The sequence below is a fragment of the Protopterus annectens genome, chromosome 7.part1 (genome assembly GCF_019279795.1).
Source record: "Protopterus annectens isolate FY-2018-M chromosome 7.part1, PAN1.0, whole genome shotgun sequence".
Taxonomy (NCBI): domain Eukaryota; kingdom Metazoa; phylum Chordata; order Ceratodontiformes; family Protopteridae; genus Protopterus; species Protopterus annectens.
The window spans coordinates 221,198,312-221,225,535 of record NC_056740.1 but is presented as its reverse complement, the minus strand read 5'-3'; the positions used below and the strand labels follow the sequence as shown (position 1 = coordinate 221,225,535).

General features: G+C 40.0%; 1 protein-coding gene across 2 annotated transcripts in view; it reads left to right on the top strand.

Moving 5' to 3' along the window:
* Window positions 1-27,224, top strand: part of LOC122807704 (uncharacterized protein HI_0077-like) — a 731,990-nt gene that overhangs the window by 79,083 nt on the left and 625,683 nt on the right. For both annotated transcript variants that reach the window (XM_044078675.1, XM_044078674.1), the window contains exon 3: window positions 15,392-15,510. In XM_044078675.1, the coding sequence (XP_043934610.1) occupies window positions 15,392-15,510 (119 nt within the window). The remainder of the gene's footprint in view (window positions 1-15,391; window positions 15,511-27,224) is intronic.

Below are 27,224 nucleotides of genomic sequence, written 5' to 3'. Positions count from 1 at the left end.
ATGTCACAATATGAGTAAAAGATGATTGTCTTTCTGGTATTACTCTAGGGGGAGCCAGTATTTGGCACTTTGAGATGACATGGTTAATAGACCACATTGCTTTGGCAAGTCTGGTGTGCACCTGTCCCCTGGCTTTTGAATTCTGGCTAAATCTTTATAAACCTCCATAGTGCCTTGTTAGGCAATACCAAATTGACAAACCTACCAACATAGCAAAATCAGCTCAACTGAACCCCACTGTGTTACTGCTCGATGCCAGGAGCTTGAATAAAAAAACTACACTCCCTCCAAGCCCTCCTCACACTTGAGAATATAGAGATCTGTGGCTGTGCAGTTACCAAGAAATGGTTTAAAGTGGCTGAGCGTACCCAGAAGTGCAAGGTTACAGTCCTTTCATACTTTTAGACTGCTAGCTGCACAGACAAGGGCGAAAGGTAGAAGTGACTAGATAATCATCAGTAACGAGCATACCACTAAGTTGGTCAAACAGGATAACATGGAGTTCCTCCATGTGCAGATCACCACAGATGAAACCCCATACTTCATCCTAGCTAGCTTAGGTCAATCTCCATGTTCCAAGAAGTTCACAATGCATACTTAGACCTACTGGAGATACTTTCCTTCCACCTAATGCTGCTCATGGGGAAACTTTTTAATTACCTCTGTATAGACTGGGAATTCTGCACGGCCCCAAATCTACAGGCACAGATATTCCTGGACTTCGTAAATACAAACATCCTTGACCAAACAGTGAAAGCACCCACTAGAGGCTCCAGCTTGCTGAACCTCGTACTCAGAAATATAGGAGAATGTTACCCCTCCCCATGTCTCTTCCTCCCTGGTAAGGTTCAACCATGGAGTTGTATCCTTTGAAATTGAAAGCAACTCTGAAACCTTAGTAAAACCAACAACAGTTAGGAAAAGTGATAGTTTGTCAAACTTCAGTGTCCCTCCAAACCTTGTAAACAGAGCAGCCTATGCTTAATTCCTCTCAGAAACTCTGTAAAACTTTTCAATGGCTGCATAGAAGCTGCTGTACCTACTGGAATGTGAGCCCAGAACTAGCCGCAGAAACAAACTGCCATGGTGGCATTCTGAATTAAACAGGATATACAACCAAAGAAAAAAATTATGGCAAAAATCTGGAAGGGTAATTCCCATAAAGATAAAAACTCTCATCAAATTAAATAGGCAACTAAGAGGGCTAATTAGGTCAAACAAAGCTCAATTTGAAGTCAAGATAGCCTCCCAGGTAAAAGATAAACATAAGGCCTTTTCACCTATGTCTAGAAGCCTCAAAATAGTACACAGCAATGTGCTGAACTGGTGATTAATGATGCCACATTCACCACGCCTGATGATATAGAGAACCTTCCAACTTTACCCACCCTATAACCCTCAACTGTCACCCAAGAAATGTTCTCAAACATAACCCCTCCAACTATAATAAGTGAGCATATCCTGCCTGTGCTTGCTGAAGCCAAGAACACAGCCTTAGTGGGCCCTGATAACATTCCAGGATGCATCTTGAACTGTTTAAAATATGACTTATCAGGACCCCTTGGAGTCACTATTTAACTATAGTCTAGTCTTAAACAGGTTTTGTGCCATGAGAATAGAGGACTGCATCAGTCATCCGCCTTCATAAGGGAGGACCTTCAACAGATCCTGGAAATTACAGATCCATTAGTCAGACTATTCTTATTTGCAAAGCCATGGAAAGAATTGTCATGGAAATTATCAGCAAGGACATAGAATACCTCCAGATACTGGATCCATCCCACTTTGCTTTTGTCAGAGGAAGGTTGTGCTTACTGATCCTTGTGGACATCTTTGAAAAGTTCATTAAGGCAGTGTATGAAGAAAAAGTGGTACACACTGCCTACCTAGATCTGGATAAAGCACCATCAACAAACGTATGGAATTAGGCTTAAACCCCTTTATAGCATGCTGGGTAGCCATCTGGCTCACGGATAGGACCCAAAAAATTAGGATCAACGCTCCCACCTCTACAAAGAGGTTGGTCACCAGTGGAGTCCCTCAGGGCTCTGTACTGGGCCTACTCCTCTTTGTCATCCTCTTCAAGGCGGTCAAAGACAATGTCAGAGGCCTCTGGCTGACCACATTCACAGATGACTGCAAACTGGGAGCAGTCACTGAATCCCCCCAAGACAAGAAATCCCTTCAGGAAGGTCTAACACAGAAAATGCTTTGTGCAAAAATCGTGGTTTAAAAGTCAGTGCCAAAAAAATGCATTATAGTATCCTTTAGAAAGTTAGCTGCCCGAGGTAAGTACATCATCAATAGAACACCTCTAAATGTTGCTTTGCTACTCAGGGATCTGGGAACTCGTGTAAATTGTAACCAAGCCTTTGACTAACACACGTCCAATGGAATAAGAAAATCCTTCTGTGTTGCTCAATTTATAAGTAAGGGCGTGGCATCTAGGTTCAGAAAAGTAATCATACCACTGTACTCAGCCCTCATCAAAACTATCTTAGAGTATAATGCCCACTTTGCTATGTACCTGACCAGACACATGCAGCAATAAGAACGTCCACAAAGTTTCCTTATAAAAAGAATACAAGGAGTAAACAAAATGTCCTACACTGATTGCCTGAAAGCCTTGGCTCTTTACTGTGTATCATACAGACTGCTGAGAGGTGATCAATGCCTGGTGTAGAAGGCATCCTTGGACCCTGTTTTGGTTAACCTTTTGCACATCCAGAAAACAAACAGTATCAGAATTACTGGATCAAAAGACCTACATTTTGCGTGCAACATAATTATGACACATTGGAGAGACATTCCCATTCTCTGGAACAGCATTGCTCCTCCTTAACCCTGTTTAAGTGCAACTTGGACTAATGGATGGGTAATCAGAAATTCACCCCTTTTCTGGTGCCTATGTCTCTGGAAAGAGGCAGTCAGTAAATCACCCCCTATATAAATCAAATTTATGGGTCACATTTGGGTTGTACTGCTACACTTATAAGGGCCCAAGTGTTCGTTAGCCTAGTATACACCTAGGAATTGAAGTATCCGTCTTGGAAGGCCTTTTTTCTGGTGGTGATTACTTGTCATACTGAAGAATTTCAGAAATGTAGTCTTTTTGCACCAATCCTCCTTATCTTACTTTTCACAAGTGCAGTTTGGTCTTGTGGATAAACATTACATTTATGCCCTAGGTAGCCATAAGAAAATCTGAATCAGGTAATTAATTTCCTCATTTTTCAAATATTCTGATGGTTGGAGTATGTTTGCATTGTTTAAATGTCCATAACTATATGATGTTTTACCATGTCAGGACATAGTAAGTCAGAAGAGGGCAGCAATTGTTTGTTTCCTGCTCTGCTCATAGCTTGGGTTATAAGGTCTTTACAGTCACCCTGTCTGGGAGGCTGACTAATTGATGAGAACTCTGACATATTGCCATAGATATTATCAAGTATTGCATTCTGTTATGAGAAATAATGGTGAATCTGTGACATCTACTTCTAACGGACAGTCAGCAAGAGCAGTTGCTATAACTTAACCATTTTTTAGTAATTTGTAGGAACAGTTGATCTAGATGACCACATGCCCTCTTCCAACAATTTGAGGTGAGGCTTGGAATAGAGTCAATCAGGATAAAATCCCTTTTGTATTGGTTTTACAGGTTGGTGCTTCACCGAGTCTATTAGTTTTTACATTGATGTTTCACTATGTTATGCAGACAGTGATTGGGGTATATGGCAACCCTGAGTGGTGCATCATATTAACCTAGTAATTATAGATAGTATTCCTTGAATTTTAAGTTGATCAGTTGAGTCAATGTATATGTTTTAAAGGACCTGTATTAAATCAGAAGACCTTTCATTAGAGCTTCTGCTTCTCCCAGGGATCTTAATTATATTTCACAGTGCTTCACTTTGCCACCTATTGAACACGTGGTTTACTGCAAACTCTTACTTATCACTTGGCAAGTATTTCAGAGCTCCAGGCTCTTAGGTGTTAAGGAAGTTTTTGCCATGGGTAGTGATGCATTTTTGTTGAGTACTAACGCTATTTTTTTTCAGAAGATAGTTTCTGAGATCCCATTAAACCAAGCTGTTTAGCTCCTATTATTTTTCTTTGGAAATTCCGTCTTTGGGGGGGGTTTACTAATCACATTTTATGTCAGATAATTAAAGTAAAACCTTCACCACACTTCTGAATACAGAAAAAGTAAAGAGCCAAAAGCACTCAAGATAGGGCTGTCAGCATGCAACTATTTCATTCCATTGTAACTGTTGTATTAAAGTGTGTTATTCCTTTGGTCATTTGCCAGGACCATTAGCATCTTCATCTAATTGCCAAAGGGGAATTTGCATCTGGGACTGTGTGTACTAATGTGATTTCAGCTACTGTTCGTACCTTTACCAGCGTTGTGTTGTAAAGTACAACGTAAAGGTAGAAGATATTTTGGAAGGCTAATCATTAACAGCATGTTATAGTAGGAAATCCGGTTCTTTTATCTGTTATATAAATAAACTGTTTGGTAGTCCTTGAGAAAGACAAATGTCCCTGTTAACTGACGACCCCTTAAAAGATATATTTATTGGCTCCCTATTGAAATGTTGGGAATAGCAATGCCAATCCCAACACATACAAAATAAAAGACTGAAAATCCAAGAGAAGAGTGAATATCAGACATCACTCATGCCCCCAGTGTGTGGGGAAAGACCCCCGCCTTCCCAATATCAACTCTGAGATTGCCATACTTTAGAGAAGAGAGTGGTTTGAGAGGTAGCTGTCTTAGACTTAGTATATGTATGTCCACATTTTTGGACATTCAGGCTCCACATTTTAAATGGAGCTTGATTTCTCAGTAGCTGGTGTATTAAAAATGAGATCAAGCTCAGTGCTAGAAAGCGGAACATTGTAGCATTCGGTAAGCACTTTTTAGCTCTTATTTTGGCATAGATGACACATCACCTGAAAATGAAAATGTTGTGAGAGAATTGGGTATAGCTCCCTTATGTTTGACCGTCACATTGCTGTGGTATGGAAACACTTTTACCTTGCACAGCTAATAGTTAAAGGTATGTCTTCCAGGTCTAAACAAGTCCTCACCTCCTTCTATTCTGCACTGATAAGACCTTTCATTGAGTACAATGCCCCCTCTGAGATGTACCTCACTAAGCATATCTAACAGTTGGAGATACCCAGAAGTTTGTAACTAAAACAATCAGGTGCTTAAAAGACTAACTGTCAGGAAAGACTGAGTTCTTTGTCCCTGTGCACAATTTCATACAGATTTCTTAGGAGCTACTTGTGCCTTGCTTAAAGGGCTATACAGGATACATTAGTCTTAGATCTCTTGTAGCTCAGTAAATCAAATGGTCCAACTCACACTAGGGCAAGAGACATAAATATATTTCAACAAGTTAATAAGGCCAGGAAGAGGGATAGATTTGTCACATTACCTACTCCTTTTCTGGAACAAACTCTCTTTCCAGATTAAATAGTGTGACATATTGCATCCCTTTAAAAAAAGAGATGGGCTACTGGATGTATTCACAAACTCATCTGTGATATTACTGGCCTGGCCATCCTTGAAAAGAGCGGTAAGGGCCTAAGCTAGTATTGGAAGGACGAAATTGCCTTGCTTTTCAGTTGCCTTGTAAGACATATGATCTGATGACCAGCTTTATTATTTAACACTTTTGTTTGTTCCAGGTATGGAAGGCATGTCAGAGAGCAGTGGAGCTGCCCTTCCTCTGTCCCTGGTAGGCCTGTAGTAAATGTGCACCTTTTTTGTATTGAGTCCTGAGCTGTTACTTGTTAGGAAGGAGATTCCTGTCTTGCATCATGGACTCTTCTGTCATCATCAAACTGAAAGTATTTGGCTAATAGAGGACCTGCATCAACCATTATGGATGGCCCTTCAAAACTGACGAAAGAAGGATGCCTGAAAACAAGGTGGTAGATCGATTTTACAGTACTAAAGATTTCTAGCTGAGGATCTCTGGTAGAGGAAGGGGTGCAGATCAGCAAGATAATCCAGTTTGGCTAACTGGGATGCTGTTGAAGATCTGGAGTTAAAATAGTTTCTACATGTCATATCTTTTTCAACATATTTGTTTTTTTAGGCGATGTTGTAGTGTACTGACTCACCGACAATTTCATGCAGGAGTGGGCATGGCCAGGGTAATTGATAAACATAATGTCTGTGAAGCGGAATGGAAATGAGGCATGATTGGTATGCCATGCATCCTCTACCAGAGATCCTCAGGAAAGTAAATAATGTGGGAAGAAATAGCCAGGGAATTGTTATGGCTAGGCTTGTATAGGCCCTAGGGCTGATAGCCTAGTACCAACCTATGAACCTATATTACCCCATGACATCATGCATATAATGAATGGAGATGAACAGCTGTGACTACTGTACCTCCCTGATAATCTAAAATAAGGATGCTTACATTTTTCTTTGGTTTCTTTACATTTTTATTAGGTTTCTAGTTCTGCAACCTCTAGAAGTTGTCACTGTGTGTACAGAATATATTCCAGCATTGCAGTAAAACACCAGGACGGCACATTCATCTACTAACAGTTTTCCTTTTCTGCTAACTCTTTGGCTGGTACAAAAGGAGAACACCTTCATCCCTTCATTCAGGGAAGCAAAATATGCAAGGGGGATTTGGCAGCAATATAAACTTGTAATGCAGCCTCCTGCCTATTTTTCAACTTTTGATGATTAAAAATGGTAGCAATGGCCTTTAGAAATCTGGGAAGGAAATTACTAGGTCATTTGTAATCAGAGATAAGGAAACACTTCCTTGCTGTCCCTTATTAAAAAGGTTTGTCACACATTCTGTTTAAATGATATTCAGTGTAAATAATACTGCATCATATTAATTCATCAGAAATGGCAGTGGATTTCTTAACTAGATTGTTTAATGAAATCTTAGAAAGTGAGAGGAATGCCTGAGGAATGGAGAAAAAGTGTTTTGGTACCGATTTTTAAGAATAAGGGTGATGTGCAGCTGTAGTAACTACAGAGGGATTAAATTGATCAGTCACAGCATGAAGATGTTCATCGTGCATACAGCTGCAGTCATTACAGATGGGTTATCCTGCCATCAGGCGGGTCCTCGGTCGGCCGAATTCTAAAGTCTAGGTCCGGCGTCGGTTGTCGTCGCTTCCTCCCTGACGTCAGTGCGGCAGGGGTATAAAAGAGGCAGCCGACGCCATTTTCTTCAGTCTTTCTTGCCGTGCGCTGCCCGAAGCAGAAGCAGTTCGCAAGTGCCGGTCGGCCAGCTCCTGAGATTTACGAAAGTATTTCAGCCGAAGTCATCTTTAAAGCTAAGTACCCCGTTGGGAAAACTTTTCTTGCCTCAGACCGATGTCAGACAAAGTTAATAATTGCATTTCTTGTGGGAAGCAAATACCGCATAAGGATTTCCACTGTTTCTGTATACCTTGCTTAGGCCCAGACCACGACGTCTCGGCCTGCCGTTTTTGTGCTAGGTTCAACAAGCGCACTATTAAGCGCCGGGTGGAGTTCGCCCTTCATTATTTTGGCAAAAAATTTAATTATATCATGTCGTCGGATACACCGACACCAGTTTTAAGCAAAAGACGCAAAGATAAGGACCGACATCCGAGGTCCGCACCGAGTACTGAGACCACGCTTAGGCCGACTACCGGTTCTCAGCGAGGCGCCTACGCAGCCCCTGAATACCGATGAAACTGTTTTACCGGTGACTTCAGTACCCAAGGTCGCAGGCTCCTCGGTCTCCATTCCTACTGCAGATACCGACACCACTCTTGGCGGGGAAACTCAAAATTTAGTCAGGCCTGCCATTTCTGAAGGCGTCTTCAGGCCTTCCACCTTCTCTATTAAATCCTTCACTAAATCTAAAGCTGCCATGAAAACTAAAAAACAGGGTCCTCAGACCTCCTCTCAAGGCCCCATGCCTAAAAAGCAGATGCTTAAAATGGCTGAGGATTTGATAACTCTCATCAGGGGTTCTCAACCCCCCTCTGACAAAAGACCCAGATTGGAGGAAGACTACCCTTCCTCAGACCAGGCTTCTATTGCCTCAGAACATTCTGAGGACCAGGATTATGCCTATTCCCCTTTCGAAGACTCTGATGCTGAGGAGTCTATTCCCTCGGCCCCCCCCCCCCGAGGACTACTGTTTTGTGGAAACCCTGCATACATTGAGGGAACACTTTCACTGGGAAGGCCAAGATTACTCAGATTCCAAGAAAAGGCTCGGGGAATTTCTACTGCTCCCCCAGCATAGGCCCCTGGCTATCCCTCCTGTTTTAGACATTTTGGATGATGTGTACGCAGAAGCCAGCCTTAATCCAGATTCTTTACCTCCAGCCCCTGCTAAACCAGACCGGTATTACCGGGTTCCTGATTCTCACCAGTTCCTTTATAAAAGCCATACTGCTGACCCAGAAACTATTTCAAAGGGTCCCAAGGGAATAAAGGCCTCTACTGCTAAAAACCCTTTACCTTCAGAGAGAGATTCCAGAGCATTAGAAAGGTGGGGGAAAAAGGTGTATACATTTGCCACTTTAACCATGAGGGCATTAAACTGTCAATTCCATATGTTAAAGTACCAACAGTTTTTGTTATCTCAGTTGAAAAGCAAAATGACACAAACAGAACAACCAGATTTGAAAGAGTTGCAGGATTTGTTGCATGGAGCAGAGCAAGTGGGTAAACATACCTTGCAGTGTGGTTTTGATGCTTTAGAGACCTCATGTAGAGCTGCTGTCACGGGGTCTGTTATATGTAGACAGGCTTGGCTCAAAGAGCAAACCTTACCTGATCATGTCAAAGCAAAGTTATTAGATGCACCACTTCAAAAAGATGTATTGTTTGGTGTTAAAGCTGAGGAGGTACTAAAGAAAATGGAGGAAAAAGCGAAATCTATGCAAACAGTGAAAGATTTCCTGCAGGTACAACCTCCACACTTCAGCAGAAACTGGCCTTCAACAATTGGTCCTTTCCAGCCACGGACAGACCTCAAAGGGACAGATACAGACGCCCAAGGGGTAGAGGACAACCTCAAGGATCTTACAGAGCAAGACAGTGGCAAGCACCAACCCCAAGAGGTGGAGAAGATAGATCACAGTCATTTAGAAAACAGACACAATGACTTCCCCCTATGCCTGCCAAGCAAAGCTTTAATGGCAGCACCTTTGGGCGGAAAACTGGCATTATTTTCAAAAAACTGGCATATTGTTACAAAAGACAAATGGATTCTGGACATTATAGACAGAGGCTACAGGTTCCACTTTCACACCCTTCCAAAAATGAGAGGCATGCCAAACCTGCCATAAAATCAAAGGGCAGAGGCACAAAGACAAATTTCCGCGCTCATGGATATGAAAGCGATTCAAGAGGTACCTGCAAAAGAACAAGGTCAATGCTTTTATTCCAGACTATTCCTGGTACCAAGGAAAGACAGAGATTGGAGACCTATCTTAGACCTATCCATCCTAAACACATATCTACAGGTTCCAAAATTCAAGATGCTCACATTACAGCAGCTTCTTCCCATGCTGGGCAAGGAGTCTTGGCTGATAACATTGGACCTCAAGGAGGCATACCTGCATGTCCCTATCGGACAAGATTGCAGAAGATACCTCAGATTTCTTGCAGGTTCAACCCATTACCAATTCTCTGCATTGCCCTTTGGCTTATCTACTGTGCCCAGAGTGTTTACAAAATGCCTGGCATCAGTAATTGCCTACTGCAGACTACAAGGAATACAAATCTACCCATATCTGGATGACTGCCTGATCCAAGCGGACAGCAAGGACATTCTATTGCAGCATCTGGCATTTGTAATAAAACTGTTAAACTTCCTGGGATACACAGTGAACGAAAAGAAATCAAAACTAATACCTTCTCATCAGATAATTTTCCTGGGTGCCAGCTTAAATACAATCACCCAGATGGCCTACCTCACGCCAGACAAACAAGGGCAACTGTCTCAATACTTCAGCAAAATGGCAACTTTCACCAGACTAACTGCAAGGAAAGTCCTGCAGGCTCTGGGATTCATGGCATCTTGCATTCTACTAATCCCATGTGCAAAGCTGCATATGAGGAAACTACAATGGTACCTAAAAAACTTACGGTCTCAACACAGCCACAGCTTGGAAACAATTATACCACTCATTCCATGCCTTCAAAAGGAATTTTTGTGGTGGGCTCAAGCATGCCAAAGAAACACAGGTCTCCCTTTCTGTGTACCTCAAGCAACTGAAATCATCACAATGGACGCCTCAGACTACGCCTGGGGAGCACACATGGCAGATAAGTGCATTCAGGGAAAATGGTCCCAAAAAGAGAAGCACCTACACATCAACCAAAAGGAGATGCTAGCCATGCAAAATGCCTCTTATGACCTTCAAAGACCTACTGCATCCAGGCCAGCTATTGATAAGGACAGACAACACCACCGTCATGTGGTACATAAACAAACAGGGGGGAACTCATTCATACCCCCTGAGCAGGCAAGCCATGACCCTATGGAACACAGCACTGGAATTGCAAATTCAACTACAGGCACAATTCCTGCCAGGGAAGGAAAACACACTGGCAGACAGCCTAAGCAGAAATATGACAAATCCACACGAATGGAAGTTGCATCCTCAAGTTTTCAGAAAGATAACTCGGGCATGGGGACAGCCAGACATAAATCTATTTGCTACCCACAGAAATTACCAGTTGAAAAAATTTTGTTCAAGGACCTATCATCCACAGGCCTGGAAAGTGGACGCACTCTCTTTCAATTGGACAACATTGATGGTCTATGCCTTCCCGCCTCTTCCTCTACTGACCAAAGTTCTATTAAAAGCCAGAGCAGAGAGGCCACAAATGATTCTCATTGCTCCAGACTGGCCACGACAACACTGGTATCCGCTCCTAAAGAGCCTGACACACTCCCCACCATGGATCCTACCTCTAGTCCCTCTTCTGTTGTCCCAGCACAACTACAAAACCCTTCACAGCCAGCTCAAAACCCTAAATCTAGCTGCATGGAGAATACCTTAATTTCCCAACAGACTCTCCTCTCCAAGGAGGTGCAGGATGTCATCTTGGAGGCCAGAAGATCTTCTACTAGAAAAACCTACTCTGCCAAATGGAAACGATTTTGTTCCTGGAATCAAGAAAAGGGCCAGAATCCTTGGGTAATAAATATACCTCAAATTTTACAGTACCTAGCTGAGATGTTAAACAGTGGCCTTTCCTTCTCCTCCATCAAGATCCACACTTCAGCCATTTCTGCACAATACAACACAGACCCTCCTTTATTTTCACATCCTCTATTAAGGCAGTTCCTCAGAGGGGCAAAAAATATAAAACCCCCAAGGAAATCACCAGTTCCAGCTTGGGACCTCAACTTCGTATTGGAAAAGCTGACCCTGCCTCCCTTTGAGCCAGCTTATTCAACAGAGCTACAATACTTGTCATGGAAAACAGCCTTGCTTCTGGCTATCACCTCAGCATGCAGGGTTTCGGAACTACAGGCCCTCATGGCTCTGCAACCATTCATCATTTTCCATCAGGACAGAGTTTCCTTACAAACCAACCCTACCTTCATGCCAAAGGTAGTATCCAGTGAAGCTTTGAATTAGACTATACACTTACCTACCTTTTATCCAAATCCTCAGAACAAAGGAGAGAGACTATTACATTCCTTGGATATTCACAGACAACTTCGTTATTACTTGGACAGAACAAAGCCATTCAGGAAATCTGAGCAGTTCTTTGTGTCCTATGCTACAGGTGCTCAAGGAAAGGCTATTTCCAAACAGACAATTTCAAAATGGATAGCCCACTGCATACGCTTTTGTTATTCATTTCATGGAAAATCTGTGCCTGCATACATCAGATCCCACTCCACCAGGGCCACAGCTACCTCTGCAGCTTTCCTCAAGGGGGTCCCTACCAAGGACATTTTGGAAGCAGCTACTTGTAGTTCAGTGCACACTTTCTCCAAACACTACCACCTTCCACTATACTCAAAATCTAGAGCGGGCTTTGCCACAGCAGTCCTGCAGGGCATCCTCGCTCCTCCTAGTTCTACTTAGTGCCTACCACCCTTACTTAGCTTTGGGATTCTACCCATCTGTAATGACTGCAGTTGTATGCACGATGAACATAGTACAGTTTTGTACCTTCCATAAATGTAGATGTTCGAGTGCTCATACAGCTACAGTCCAGGTTACCCCCCCCTCCGTCCCTTCTTAGGACAGGCCTTATGACAAACACCTTTATCATACAACCTATTTGGGGTATTCTTTTATGATGTATTTGCTTGCAACTACTGTTTTTTGATTTATCTATATTACATGTTTGCATAACATTATGTTTTGCCTTCCTTCTGGGGGCACCTGACATCTGGGGCAAGAAAAACTGAAGAAAATGGCGTCGGCTGCCTCTCTTATACCCCTGCCACACTGACGTCAGGGAGGAAGCGACGACAACCGACGCCGGACCTAGACTTTGGAATTCGGCCGATCGAGGACCCGCCTGACGGCAGGATAACCCATCTGTAATGACTGCAGCTGTATGAGCACTCAAACATCTACATTTATGGTAGGTGCAAAACTGTACTTTATGGGAAAGAGTAGCAGAAGCTAGGTTGAGAAGGGAGGTGATAATTCGTGATCAGCAGTATGGTTTCATGCCAGGAAAAAGCACTATAGATGCTATGTTTGCTCTGAGAGTGTTGATGGAGAAGTACAGAGAAGGTCAGAAGGAGTTGTATTGTGTCTTTGTGGACTTGCATATGACAGGGTGCCTAGAGAGGAGTTGTGGTATTGTATGAGGAAGTTGGGAGTGTCAGAGAAGTATGTAAGAGTGGTACAGGATATGTACGAGGGTAGTGTGACAGCGGTGAGGTCTGCGGTGGGAGTGACGGATGCATTTAAGGTGGAGGTGGGATTACATCAAGTATCAGCTCTGAACCCTTTCTTATTTGCAATGGTGATGGACTGGTTGACAGATGAGATCAGACAGGAGTCCCCGTGGACTATGATGTTTGCAGATGACATTGTGATCTGTAGTGAGAGTAGGGAACAGGTGGAGGAGACCCTGGAGAGGTGGAGATATGCTCTAGAGAGAAGAGGAATGAAGATCAGCAGGACTTAGACAGAATATGTGTGTGTGAATGAGAGGGAGGATAGAGAAATGGTGAGGATGCAGGGAGTAGTGGTGGTGAAGGTGGATGTGTTTAAATACTTGGGATCAACAGTTCAGAGTAATGGTGAGTGTGGAAGAGAGGTGAAGAAGAGAGTACAGGCAGGATGGAGTGGGTGGAGAAGAGTGCCAAGAGTGATTTGTGACAGACGAGTACCAGTACGGATGAAAGGGAAGGTCTACAAGAGGGTAGTGAGACCAGCTATGTTATATGGGTTGGAGACAGTAGCATTGACAAAAAGGCAGGAGTCCAAGCTTGACGTGGCATAGTTGAAGATGTTAAGATTTGCACGGGGTGTGACGAGGATGGACAGGATTAGGAATAAGTATATTAGAGGGTAAGCCCAGGTTGGACGGTTTGGAGACAAAGCCAGAGAGGCAAGATTACATTGGTTTGGACATGTGCTGAGGAAGGATGCAGAGTATATTGTGAAAAAGATGCTAAGGATGAAGCTGCCAGGTAACAGGAAAAGAGGAAGGCCTAAGATGAGGTTTATGGATGTGGTGAGAGAGGACATGCAGTTGGTTGGTGTGACAGAGCAATATGCAGAGGACAGGAAGAAATGGAAACAGTTGATCTGCTGTGGCGACCCCTAACGGGAGAAGCCAAAAGAAGAAGATTAATTCATCAAAAAACTTTTATACATATATACACATTTAACCATCAAGTAAGCTTCTTAGTTGACCGTGTTAATAGCCTAAATATGAAACACTTAACTAACAGGTTATCTGATTGACAGTATGAGAGTTAATGTTCCATATTTTGGAGATGGAAGGCTGAGAAGAAACAGTTACCTGAACGGAAAGGGTTGTGACTACAAATTTGTCTTATGGGGTCACAGGTTGCAAGTGTGGGAGACGTATATTTTTAAAGCAAGAAATGGACCTTGAAGTTTTAGCAGTGTACAGTGGGCTGAAACAAGTCTTCAGTTAAACAAATCCTCTAGTTGGGAATACAGGGTGATTAATTTCTTAGTAACCTGAAAAATGACAAAGATGGGGTTTTGCTGGGGCCAAAGGTTGAGCTAAATCTTAATTTAACTTTATGTAAGTCACTTACATTTGCAAAAGGGCGATGTTGTAGTGTACTGGCTAATGCGTGATGATGGATGAAGAATGAATATTCATATGGGTGAGAACCACATCTTAACGAATATATATATTAGTACAGAGTGACGCCAACTGGCTGGGCGGGGTTTGGGAAGCATTTGCTACTGCGAACCTGGTAAGTCAGTACACTACAACATCGCCTTATTTCTTAGTCTCTTGTTTATTTAACATCCCTAGTTCCAGTTGCCTTGATGCTTTAGTGGTTCTCAAATAATTTCCTGAAAGCTGTGATTGTCATTAACAATGGGCTGTGCCATTTATAGATGAGGGAGGCTGCCAGTGTGTTGACACTGTAATGATGGCTGTCCTCCTTTTTAGGAAAATTGCATCAGGAATATTCCCACTCATCTATGCCCAAACTGTCCTACATTTATTCTTTAGCTTTAATTGATGTCCTAGAAAGTGGGAGCCCGACTACCCTAATGTTAGAATTACTGTAAATATTATATATGTAATATTTTGGTGCATATAATTTGTAAGGAACACATTTGTTTGAATTTCTACATTAAGTTCTGATGTTTGAAACATGATTTAGTTGACTGCTTGTTTAGCTGAGATATCATTTAAATGACTGTATCATAGTTGAAAATATTCCAAAATGGACATATGGAAAAAGAAAAAAATACAGAAAGAATTTTAACAAGTTTTGTAGGGGGCATAGCTGTCATGTGTCCCTTCCCACAACCCTGCTTACTTTATATACCAGTTTCGGAATAACATGACTATACAAATAGTCTTTAAATTCAGGTTTACTCATCCATCCAAGGTTATGCAACCTTGAAAGTTCATAGAATGTTGGGGTGTGTGGTAAGGGATAAAGTCTCCAGTAAAAACATTTGTTTTAAAGTTGTCCGCTCAAATTTCTTGTAGATGAGCCACCAACAAAATTAAGTTTTATCTGTTTCAATCCAGTGCATTGGTATTCAACCAAATTTGAGTCTTTCAAATGACATGTGCCTGTAATATGTGTAAAAGAGCTTAAAGATTTGTTCAGCTTAATTTGGGTTGGTTATTTAATCCTGTATTCTGTTAGCCTTTTTCTGTCACTAAAGCTGGTGCACTTTTTTTTCATTATTTGTGTAGGAGGTCCACTAGAACAAGGTGACATTGAAGATCTTGGTGATGGAAAGCTGGCATTGCTTTGTCCCTGGCACCTTTTTGACTTTTGCCTAGATGATGGGAGTTCTTCCACCGGCTTACAGGTAGGCCCTGACCTTCTTAATACAGTAAACTCTCAGTTAACTGGCACCCATGGGGATTGGTAGATGCCAGATGACTGTAGTTTCTGGTTGCTTGAGAGTTACTATTAAAAATAGTAAAACATGTCCACGGAGGCAAGGGCTCACCCAAAAGATGCTTTATTCCAACAAAAAATTCACAACCTTCACCACAGCTGACCTAGGTTTCGTCTGTATGACTTCATCAGAGTGTGGTGAAAAAGGCAGCCTATAAATACAACAATCTCAATTAATACATTTATTAAATAATTAACTAATTAATCAATTTATGAATAAGTTAAACTCTAAAATAAAAGTGAAATAGTAATAAACACGTACATGCCATACTAAAATTGAAATTAAGAAAGATGGTTCATTTAAAATGTAATATAAATAAATATGAAAAAAATAATGTAAAAATTTAATTTTATACCCATACTACATTTAATTTATATATAAACTACATATTTAAAAATGGAAATGAAAAATGTGCAACATACCCAATAAACAAAAAGGCTTCAGCCTCAACATGTTAAAAACCTAAGTTTCAACAGGGGTTTGAGCGACACACACTCGTTCAAACCAGGATAAATGTAAGCCTGAAGTCTTAGTTGCCATTTTAACTCACAAACCTCAAGATGGCAATCTAAGACCCTTCCATTTTGGTCCCTAATCTGTTGTTGTACAACAAAAAACTTGAAATGATGATCTTCATATACCATGATGTGCCTAGCTAAAGAATTAGTCACTTTTTTATGTTTAATGTCTAAAATGTGCTCATTAATTCTCTCCCTGAACTTCCTACAGGTCTTGCCAACATAAAATGCTGTGCACACCTGACATTTGGCAAGATAAATCACATTTTGAGAATAACAGTCAAAATGGCCCATAAATTTAATAGAGGTGTGGTTAATTTTGATTTTTTTACCTGTCATTAAAATGTGTCTGCACGTCATGCATCTCCCACATTTAAAGTTACCAAGTTTTTGTTGGTCCTAATTTCAACCGGCTTAGTACTATTCTCAAAAATTTCTTTTAAACTTTTATCCTTTCTAAAAATAAACTTGAGTTTGTGTGTAGCCAACCTAGAAAATTCATCCAGTTTGGAAAAGGATTCCCAGTATTTTTCAATTATTCTAATAATGTACTCTGCATCCGCATTGTAAGTTAATATATATAAAAAATGTTCCTTGAATGGAACATTACTACTCGCACCTCCATTTAAAACGTTAAAAAATTATTTTTCACTGTTTAAAATAGGTACATAAAGGCCGCTGTCCCTTTTAATTTGAACCTCACGTCTAATTTCTTCACACATGTATTTAGGATACCCTCTATTCAAAAATAATTTCATCATAAAGTCCAACTCGACCCAGAAGTCCACGTCCTCACTTACCATACGGGCTGCTCTTACCATTTGCCCCTTGATAATGGCTTTCTTTTGATGGACTGGATGCCAACTATCAAAGTATGAATTGGAGAATGTGGGCTTCCTGTAAATTTTAGAGATCAAACATTTCTTTGTCCTATCAAAAATCAACCTAATATCCAAGTATGTGATGTTGTTATATTTAACCTCATATGTAAACTTTAAAAACCACACTGTTTGATTAATGTATCGAATAAATGCTGCTAACATGTTTTTGTCCCCTTGCCAAATAATAAGGATGTCATCTAAAAAACGTGTATAAAATTTAATATGTGAACTAAATTCGCAATCAAATACAAATTTAGATTCCCAATATGCCATTATATAGTTAGCATATATGGGGGCACAAGCTGCCCCCATGGCTACCCCTGTGAATTGTCGAAATAAGTGTTCTTCAAAGGACAGAAAATTGTTTTTTAAGACTGTTTCCATTAATCTGACATATAAATTAATGGTGTGTTGTTCATAAATGCCCATTGCAAAAAGTTGTTCTTCCAACCACATTAGCCCCATATCATGTGGTATACATGTAAACAAATTAATGACATCAATAGTGACAACATATAAATTAATGGTGTGTTGTTCATAAATGCCCGTTGCAAAAAGTTGTTCTTCCAACCACATTAGCCCCATATCATGTGGTATACATGTAAACAAATTAATGACATCAATAGTGACAAAACAAATATCATTCTGAAAGTCCAGTTTTTTAATTTTATCAAGTAAATGCCACGAATCCCTAGTGATTTGAGGAAACTTCTGTAAACCTGGTTTTAATTTTGTGTCCAAAAACTGACTAATAAATATAGTTTTACTTCTCTTACCATCAACTATAGGCCTAAACTTGACATTGTTTAGGCCTTTATGTATTTTGGGAATTCCAAAAATTCCACTAACCACTGGTGCATTGTTAGACATAAAATTGAATTATTTCTCATTTATTTCACCTTGAAAGAGCATATCATCTAAAATCAATTCAACCTTTTTATAGGCTATGTTAATTTAATTTCTGCTTGTTTCTATATAATTGTCACTCATAAGCATGGCTAAAATCTCACTCACATAATCGCCTTTGTCAACTATAACAACTCCACTACCCTTGTCGGGTTTCATAATTCGTATATTTGGTATATTTTTTAAAAATTTTAGAATATCTGAATCCTCTTTGTTCATGTTGTTCAAAAACAAATGCTCTCTATTATTTATATGACATCTGATGTCTTGTTCACATAAATTCTGAAAAACCTCCGTAATTTTATTGTGTGGGGGGTTGAAAGTACTAGGTTTTTGTAACTTGCCTTCTTGATGGGCCCTTTCTTCTGTTATATCATTCTCAAAATACAAGGCCAAATTAAGTTTATGCACAAACATTCTAAAATCAATAAGGGTATCAACAATATTGGCCTTCCTACAAGGAACAAAGTTAAAACCTTTTGACATAAACTCAGCATGTGCATTGTCCAAAATAATACTAGAATAATTAAAAATCTTAAAATCCTTTGCTGCATTGAATAATATAGTAGGGTTGTTTAATACTCCTACTTCACTTGTTGTGTTTACATCTTCGTTTAAAATAATTTCTCCCTCAGCCGTATCAACCATAGAAGAAATAAAAGTGTTGGTTCCATCATCTGATTTAAACTGCCCTGCAGTACTTAACAAATTATCTATAGGGTCCTGTTGCTGCATTGTCTCCAAGTAAGAACCATCTAAGTTAATATGTGCCTGTACATTGTTATTAGACTCAAAATCTAAAATGTTGTAAATACTCAATTGTGATAAATTAAACCGTTCATCACTATTTGTACTAGGGTCATTGTGTAGTGAACACACAACTATGTCTGCTGCATTACTATCAGAAACAGTCTTATTCTTACTGCTGTCAACATTATACAAAGAAATATCTTGATTCAACAGTTTGTCAATATTTAAAACATGGTCGCTATGTATTAAGACACCCATCTGTGTCAAAAACATCACTAATGGGAGCAGTCTTATTCATACTGCTACCACTATTTAACAAACAGCAATCATGGTCAATATCTATAATGTTCAAATCAATGTTTTCTACATCTAGTACATACTCATCGTGCGAATTAAAGGCATGATCTCGAAAATCAATGTTGAACAAACCATTCATGCTTGCAAACGAATCATGTGTAATGTTCGTTGTAAAAGTCATTTCAGTTTCATTTTGCTTACCATATAGGTCCAAAATGTTTCCAAACCTGTTGTTATCTTGACATGAGCTTCCACATAAATCACGCTCAACCCTTATATCTGACAAAAAACAATCGATTTGGTTTGTAGATAAGTCCACTGAAACGCTGCTTACAAATTGATTGGAATCGTAACTGCCTCGAGATTTACTACAAATGATGCATTCATCATCACAGTGTGTAGGACAGTGTATGCTATATATCTTTTTGTTCACCTTCTTACAGCTTTGGCCCAATTCCGATCTTGCTCCGCTGTTTGAAATAAAACTTTTGCTCTTGCTCCCCTTCGGTTCTCCTCGTATTCCTCTCGGACTGGCTCTAGACGCTTCAATCTCTCTGAGCATCTTGGACCGTCTTCTAAAGGGTCGCTCTCGCTGAAAAACGTGCTATTTGGGCTCCTCATAACTTCCGGTGTTAATACGCTCACTGGGCTACCACTCTGATTGGCTGTATTAGTTTTATGCATGGATTTGACTTTTTCCTTCTTATCATAGGGGTAAACAACCCCCGATTTGTATGTGTTGGCGTCTCTATGAAGTTTATCACATTTTTTATTAAATAAAACATCACAGCACTGATCAACATCATTAATAATGTTCACATAATTGGTATAATAGTTCTCAAAGACCAAATCGTGTTATTTTAGAGTTAAGCGTGTCAAGCTCAGTAATCAACTTCTCGCATTTGATGTTATTATACTTGACCATGATTTCCATAATTTGTACACTAGTAGAGTCAAACAAGTAATGCAGTTCCTTAATCATATCCCTGTTGCTTTCGCATCCATTAGGATACCGCCAAATACGTAACCTTTTCGGTACAAGTCTTAACTCAATGTTTTTGGCCAAGTAACTAGTTTCTAACTGTGTTCTCTTCAATTTGAAGAGTGTTCTCTCGAATTCTTTTAACAGTGTGGCCATGGATTTATTCGTAGCAGGAACATGTTTCACTGGTACTGAGCCAATATTTGATTGAAAAATGTATGAATTGGTTAACCAACTTCCACGCATTTTATAAACATTAATTTCACTAGTCTTGTTAGAGCGTAAACCAGAATTTTGTCGCTGACCTGAAGCATGTCCTTCATCCACATCATCAGTGCCTGATGATTGTACCACAGGGGTAGCTTGAGTTAAAGGAAGCCCCAAGCTGTATTCATTAGTGGGAACTGGCATGGTACTTTGTTTAGACTCACTCAGTTTATGAATTAAGGCAGTGTGTTCCCGAAGTTGCTCCTGAATCTGTTGTAAAAGCACCTGGATGTTAACCGGAGAGTTCTCTTCCTCCATGTGCACCGACCACAATCCAAACCAAAGAACAAAAATGAAACTTGTAAAAAATGTCCACGGAGGCAAGGGCTCACCCAAAAGATGCTTTATTCCAACAAAAAATTCACAACCTTCACCACAGCTGACCTAGGTTTTTTCGTCTGTATGACTTCATCAGAGTGTGGTGAAAAAGGCAGCCTATAAATACAACAATCTCAATTAATACATTTATTAAATAATTAACTAATTAATCAATTTATAAATAAGTTAAACTCTAAAATAAAAGTGAAATAGTAATAAACACGTACATGCCATATTAAAATTGAAATTAAAAAAGATGGTTCATTTAAAATGTAATATAAATAAATATGAAAAAATAATGTAAAAATTGAATTTTATACCCATACTACATTTAATTTATATATAAACTACATATTTAAAAATGGAAATGAAAAATGTGCAACATACCCAATAAACAAAAAGGCTTCAGCCTCAACATGTTAAAAACCTAAGTTTCAACAGGGGTTTGAGCGACACACACTCGTTCAAACCAGGATAAATGTAAGCCTGAAGTCTCAGTTGCCATTTTAACTCACAAACATCAAGATTGCAATCTAAGACCCTTCCATTTTGGTCCTTAATCTGTTGTTGTACAACAAAAAACTTGAAATGATGATCTTCATATGCCATGATGTGCCTAGCTAAAGAATTAGTCACTTTTTTATGTTTAATGTCTAAAATGTGCTCATTAATTCTCTCCCTGAACTTCCTACAGGTCTTGCCAACATAAAATGCCGTGCACACCTGACATTTGGCAAGATAAATCACATTTTGAGAATAACAGTCAAAATGGCCCATAAATTTAATAGAGGTGTGGTTAATTTTGATTTGTTTACCTGTTATTAAAATGTGTCTGCACGTCATGCATCTCCCACATTTAAAGTTACCCAAGTTTTTGTTGGTCCTAATTTCAACCGCTTAGTACTATTCTCAAAAATTTCTTTTAAACTTTTATCCTTTCTAAAAATAAACTTGAGTTTGTGTGTAGCCAACCTAGAAAATTCATCCAATTTGGAAAAGGATTCCCAGTATTTTTCAATTATTCTAATAATGTACTCTGCATCCGCATTGTAAGTTAATATATATAAAAAATGTTCCTTGAATGGAACATTACTACTCACACCTCCATTTAAAACGTTAAAAAATTCTTTTTCACTGTTTAAAATAGGTACATAAAGGCCGCTGTCCCTTTTAATTTGAACCTCACGTCTAATTTCTTCACACATGTATTTAGGATACCCTCTATTCAAAAATAATTTCATCATAAAGTCCAACTCGACCCGGAGGTCCACGTCCTCAATTACCATATGGGCTGCTCTTACCATTTGCCCCTTGATAATGGCTTTCTTTTGATGGACTGGATGCCAACTATCAAAATGTAAGTATGAATTGGAGAACGTGGGCTTCCTGTAAATTTTAGAGATCAAACATTTCTTTGTCCTATCAAAAATCAACCTAATATCCAAGTATGTGATGTTGTTATATTTAACCTCATGTGTAAACTTTAAAAACCACACTGTTTGATTAATGTATCGAATAAATGCTTCTAACATGTTTTTGTCCCCTTGCCAAATAATAAGGATGTCGTCTAAAAAACGTGTATAAAATTTAATATGTGAACTAAATTCGCAATCAAATACAAATTTAGATTCCCAATAGGCCATTATATAGTTAGCATATATGGGGGCACAAGCTGCCCCCATGGCTACCCCTGTGAATTGTCGAAATAAGTGTTCTTCAAAGGACAGAAAATTGTTTTTTAAGACTGTTTCCATTAATCTGACATATAAATTAATGGTGTGTTGTTCATAAATGCCCGTTGCAAAAAGTTGTTCTTCCAACCACATTAGCCCCATATCATGTGGTATACATGTAAACAAATTAATGACATCAATAGTGACAAAACAAATATCATTCTGAAAGTCCAGTTTTTTAATTTTATCAAGTAAATGCCATGAATCCCTAGTGATTTGAGGAAACTTCTGTAAACCTGGTTTTAATTTTGTGTCCAAAAACTGACTAATAAATATAGTTTTACTTCTCTTCCCATCAACTATAGGCCTAAACTTGACATTGTTTAGGCCTTTATGTATTTTGGGAATTCCAAAAATTCCACTAACCACTGGTGCATTGTTAGACATAAAATTGAATTCTTTCTCATTTATTTCACCTTGAAAGAGCATATCATCTAAAATCAATTCAACCTTTTTATAGGCTATGTTAATTTCATTTCTGCTTGTTTCTATATAATTGTCACTCATAAGCATGGCTAAAATCTCACTCACGTAATCGCCTTTGTCAACTATAACAACTCCACTACCCTTGTCGGGTTTCATAATTCGTATATTTGGTATATTTTTTAAAAATTTTAGAATATCTGAATCCTCTTTGTTCATATTGTTCAAAAACAAATGCTCTCTATTATTTATATGACATCTGATGTCTTGTTCACATAAATTCTGAAAAACCTCCGTAATTTTATTGTATGGGGGGTTGAAAGTACTAGGTTTTTGTAACTTGCCTTCTTGATAGGCCCTTTCTTCTGTTATATCATTCCATTTTTAAATATGTAGTTTATATATAAATTAAATGTAGTATGGGTATAAAATTCAATTTTTACATTATTTTTTCATATTTATTTATATTACATTTTAAATGAACCATCTTTTTTAATTTCAATTTTAATATGGCATGTACGTGTTTATTACTATTTCACTTTTATTTTAGAGTTTAACTTATTCATAAATTGATTAATTAGTTAATTATTTAATAAATGTATTAATTGAGATTGTTGTATTTATAGGCTGCCTTTTTCACCACACTCTGATGAAGTCATACAGACGAAACCTAGGTCAGCTGTGGTGAAGGTTGTGAATTTTTTGTTGGAATAAAGCATCTTTTGGGTGAGCCCTTGCCTCCGTGGACATTTTTTACAAGTTTCATTTTTGTTCTTTGGTTTGGATACTATTAAAAATAGGCCTGACTAGTACTGTACACTATACTATTTGTTTGGTTTGACTTGTTCTCAGGTTGGGGAGAGAGAGGATTTATTCCTATCTTCCTTTTTAAAAACTCTAAAACTATAAAAATGTTAGGTATGATGTGATGTTGTCAAGTCTTGCCTTTATTCTCACTTGCAGGTCGGATCCGATGTGTCTGATCTAGCTTGGTCAATATTCCAGCTCAAGGCATTCAGCCAAGCTTGTGGGCTACACTCTTTACCCATAATTCCTTCCACTGATTACCTCAGATCACATTTGCTCTGCAGCGAAGAGGTTTAGTCAGTCATAGCTCTGGGCTAAGTAAAATTTTTTGATAGCTATTTTCTCTATTTTTCTCTATATTCTTCATACAACATACATACATACATACATACATACATACATGTATAGCTTTCTGTATTTCTTATATTAGCACTTTCCCATTTCATATGTCCATTGAAATTAGAGGGCATGTCGGGAACGTCCATTTAAGTTAGAGGACATTCCTCTCCCCTTTCTTAGTCTCTTTCATAAAAATTGTAAAAAATGTAAAAATATATCCCCTTTTCGCTTACTTTCTTCTGTGTGTTAGTGTCCCAAGTCCGTTTAAGTTAGAGGACTTAAATTTGCTTAAGCGAGAGTGTTGTTTTTGTATTTCTCTGTTTTTCTTTTCTTACCTTGATAATGTCTCAAAAAGAGAGAAGCCTTTAGGCTTCAAAAAGTGTGAGAAGTGTAGTAAAAAAATGCCCCTTAGCGATTCACACATCTTGTGTGTGTATTGTTTAGGGGCTGTACACCTACAGGAGTCTTGTTCCATTTGCCACAACTTTAATCACCGGGCTTTAATGGAATGGAAGAACAAATTGATATTGAAAGGCCTTTTGAAAATGCCTTTCTCTGAGCCTTTATCAACCAAAAAGTCAGACAAGCCAATTAAGAGCCCTTTATCAGAGCCGAAATCCTCGTTGGAGCCAAAGCAGAAGACTCTGAAATTGATGGATCCGAAGGATCTATTGGAACAGACACCTACTCCCGGCTCCGGTAATTCCTTGGAGCGGGAATCTCCACTGGCACTGACCATGTCCTCGGTGCACAAACAAAGGAGCCATTCTCCTTCAGTAGAGAAGATTACTTCCAGGCTCCCTTGTTCAATTTTGGCTGCTTCAAGATCACCTTCCCTATGCACTAGGCCTACCAGGAGTCTGTCAGATGAAGATGTGGATATCATTTAAAGATACCTGCTTTAGCCAGAATTCTCTTGGATCCGAGCCCAAAGGAATTGGTTCAGACAAAAACCCTCTCTCCTGCTGTAGTTCCTCCTCTGATCCGTTTTCCTGCTTCAGAGCTGGAAGATTCTGACATCCAGGTTGTGTCAGTGTTGGCTCCGGAACTTATAATCCAACATCGACTTAAGTGTCTCCATACCTTCAGAGCAGGAGACCTGTAGGAGCTGACGCTCCCCTTTCGGGTCTGTGGAGACTTTTCGGATATCTTCAGAACCGTTTATGTCGCTGGGGGCCTTGGCACAGGTGAACTTGGCTCCTGTCTCTGCTTTGGAGCTGTCCTCTTCAGCTCTGGAGGGACCTTCGGTGCCGACAACTTGCTTGTCTGATCCAGATACCTCTTCGGAGTGGGAAGGGTCTGCCTTTGAGGTAATGAGGAGGGCTTTGACTGCTTCACAGTCTGATACACAGTCTCTGTCAGTTCTTCCTCCCTCCTTAGGTGAGGTGTCTTTGTATTCTCACAGGCCCTCTCCACAGGTCTGCAGAGATGCTTGGACTCTGGGTACTGCCCCCTCTTCTGAAACCTCTCAAGAGTACCCCACTGAAGAGGTCCCTTGGAAGAGGACATGTAAGAGGAAGCATCTAGACTTTCCAGAAGAGTCTATCACATTTGATACTGACTTTGATGAGGCAGAAGGGTCCCCACGATCACCTCCTGAAGGTGTCTCCTTTGGAGACATCCCAGAACTATTGAAACAGAGAGGTGATTGGCAGTCCCTCCCCCTTCAGCTGAGGAGTCAGTATTCCTGAAGGCCTTTGTGTCTCACCCTTCAACTTCTTGGGTTACTCCACCTTTCGATAAGCTTATCAACCTTGTCTCTCTCAAGGCTTGGGAGACCCCAGATACCATAGACCCTACTCCTAGGAGGCCAAATAAATACATCACTGCCCACAAAGACAAAAATTTTCTTACAAAAGGTGTAGAAGTTGATGCCATGGTCATGGCGATGGCCACCAGAAAGGGACTCTCTGAGACAAGTACCTCTATCCATCCTACTAATGAAGACTCCAGGACCATGGATAGATATGGGAAGCACGTCTTTGCATCAGCGACCTTTGCCTTACTGTCTCTGAATTACCTAACTCACTTCACAAGACATCAGAGGGACCTGATTAAAGAGTTATCAATGTCCCTTCAAGGAGCTGTAGCCGATGCTGTGGCAGAGAAAGTTAATGCTCAGCTTGCTACCTTAAATTCAATAGTCAACTCTTCCACGAGGCTAATTTCATATCCAGCGGATGGAACAAGTAGGGCAGCAGCTCAGGTATCTGTCTTCAGAGCAGGCTTGGATGCACCTTTGCAATTTCCAAGAGCCCTTCAAGTCTTCCTTCATTAATACCCCTTTGATGGCTTATCCGTTTTTGGGCCAACGATGAAGGAAACCCTCACCAGGTGTGAACAAGAGGGTAGGACCTTGTCTGCCGTTGGAGTACGTTTCTCCACTCCTACCAGACCCTTTCACAAGGGCCAAAAAGGTAGTGGAAAAATGTGGTTCAGAAAATCCCAGAGGCCTTATCAAGACACCCAAGGTGAAAGTTCCCCCAGGGGCAGAGGGTGAAACAGCAATGGGAGACTTTGCTTTTGCAGCAGGGGGTGGTCCACAAAACCAAGGCTCCAGGAAATCTTTCTTTGGGAGACCTTTCCAGCACTGCTGAAGGGAGTGCTCAATTGCTTCCCTCTGGAGGCAGTTGGGGGACAATTATCCCTGCACCGAGAAACCTGACTAAAAATAACAAATGACAAGTGGGTGAAGGACATAATATCCATAGGATATATCATTCCCTTCTCCCTTCCTATTCCCAGAAACAAAGTTGTTCCAGATGTTCCACCCAGTTAAAAGGAACAAGCAACTATAGAAATCCAAGAGTTGCTAAGGAAATGAGTCATCCAAGAAGTCCCTGCAAACCAGAAAGGATCCGGAACCTACTCAAGATTCTTTTTAGTTCCAAAGAAAACAGGGGACAAGGAGACCCATTCTGGATCTTGGCAATCTAAACAGATTGGTAAAGAAGACCAAGTGCCGGATGTTAACACTGCACTTTGTGCCTGGAAAAAGACAACTGGATGTGCTCTATAGACCTCAAAGATGCGTACTACCGTATCCAAATGGACAGATGGTCCTGGAGGTTCTTACGCTTCATGCTGGCAGCCAGTCACTTCCAGTTTCGTGCTCTGTCCTTTAGTCTCACTGCAGCCCCAGAGTGTTCACCAAATGTATGACAGTACTGGCGGCTCACCTGAGATGCAAGGGGATCCATGTATTCCCATACCTGGATGACTGGCTTGTAACTGCCCTGACCAAGCATCACTTACTCCAATCAAGAGATTATGTCCTTCAACTCTGCTCCTCTCTGGGCATTACCAGAAATTGTGAGAAATCTGTGCTGTAACCATCACAATCCTTGATGTTCATAGGAGCAGAAATAGATACTACCACTCGGATAGCAAGACTTTCTTG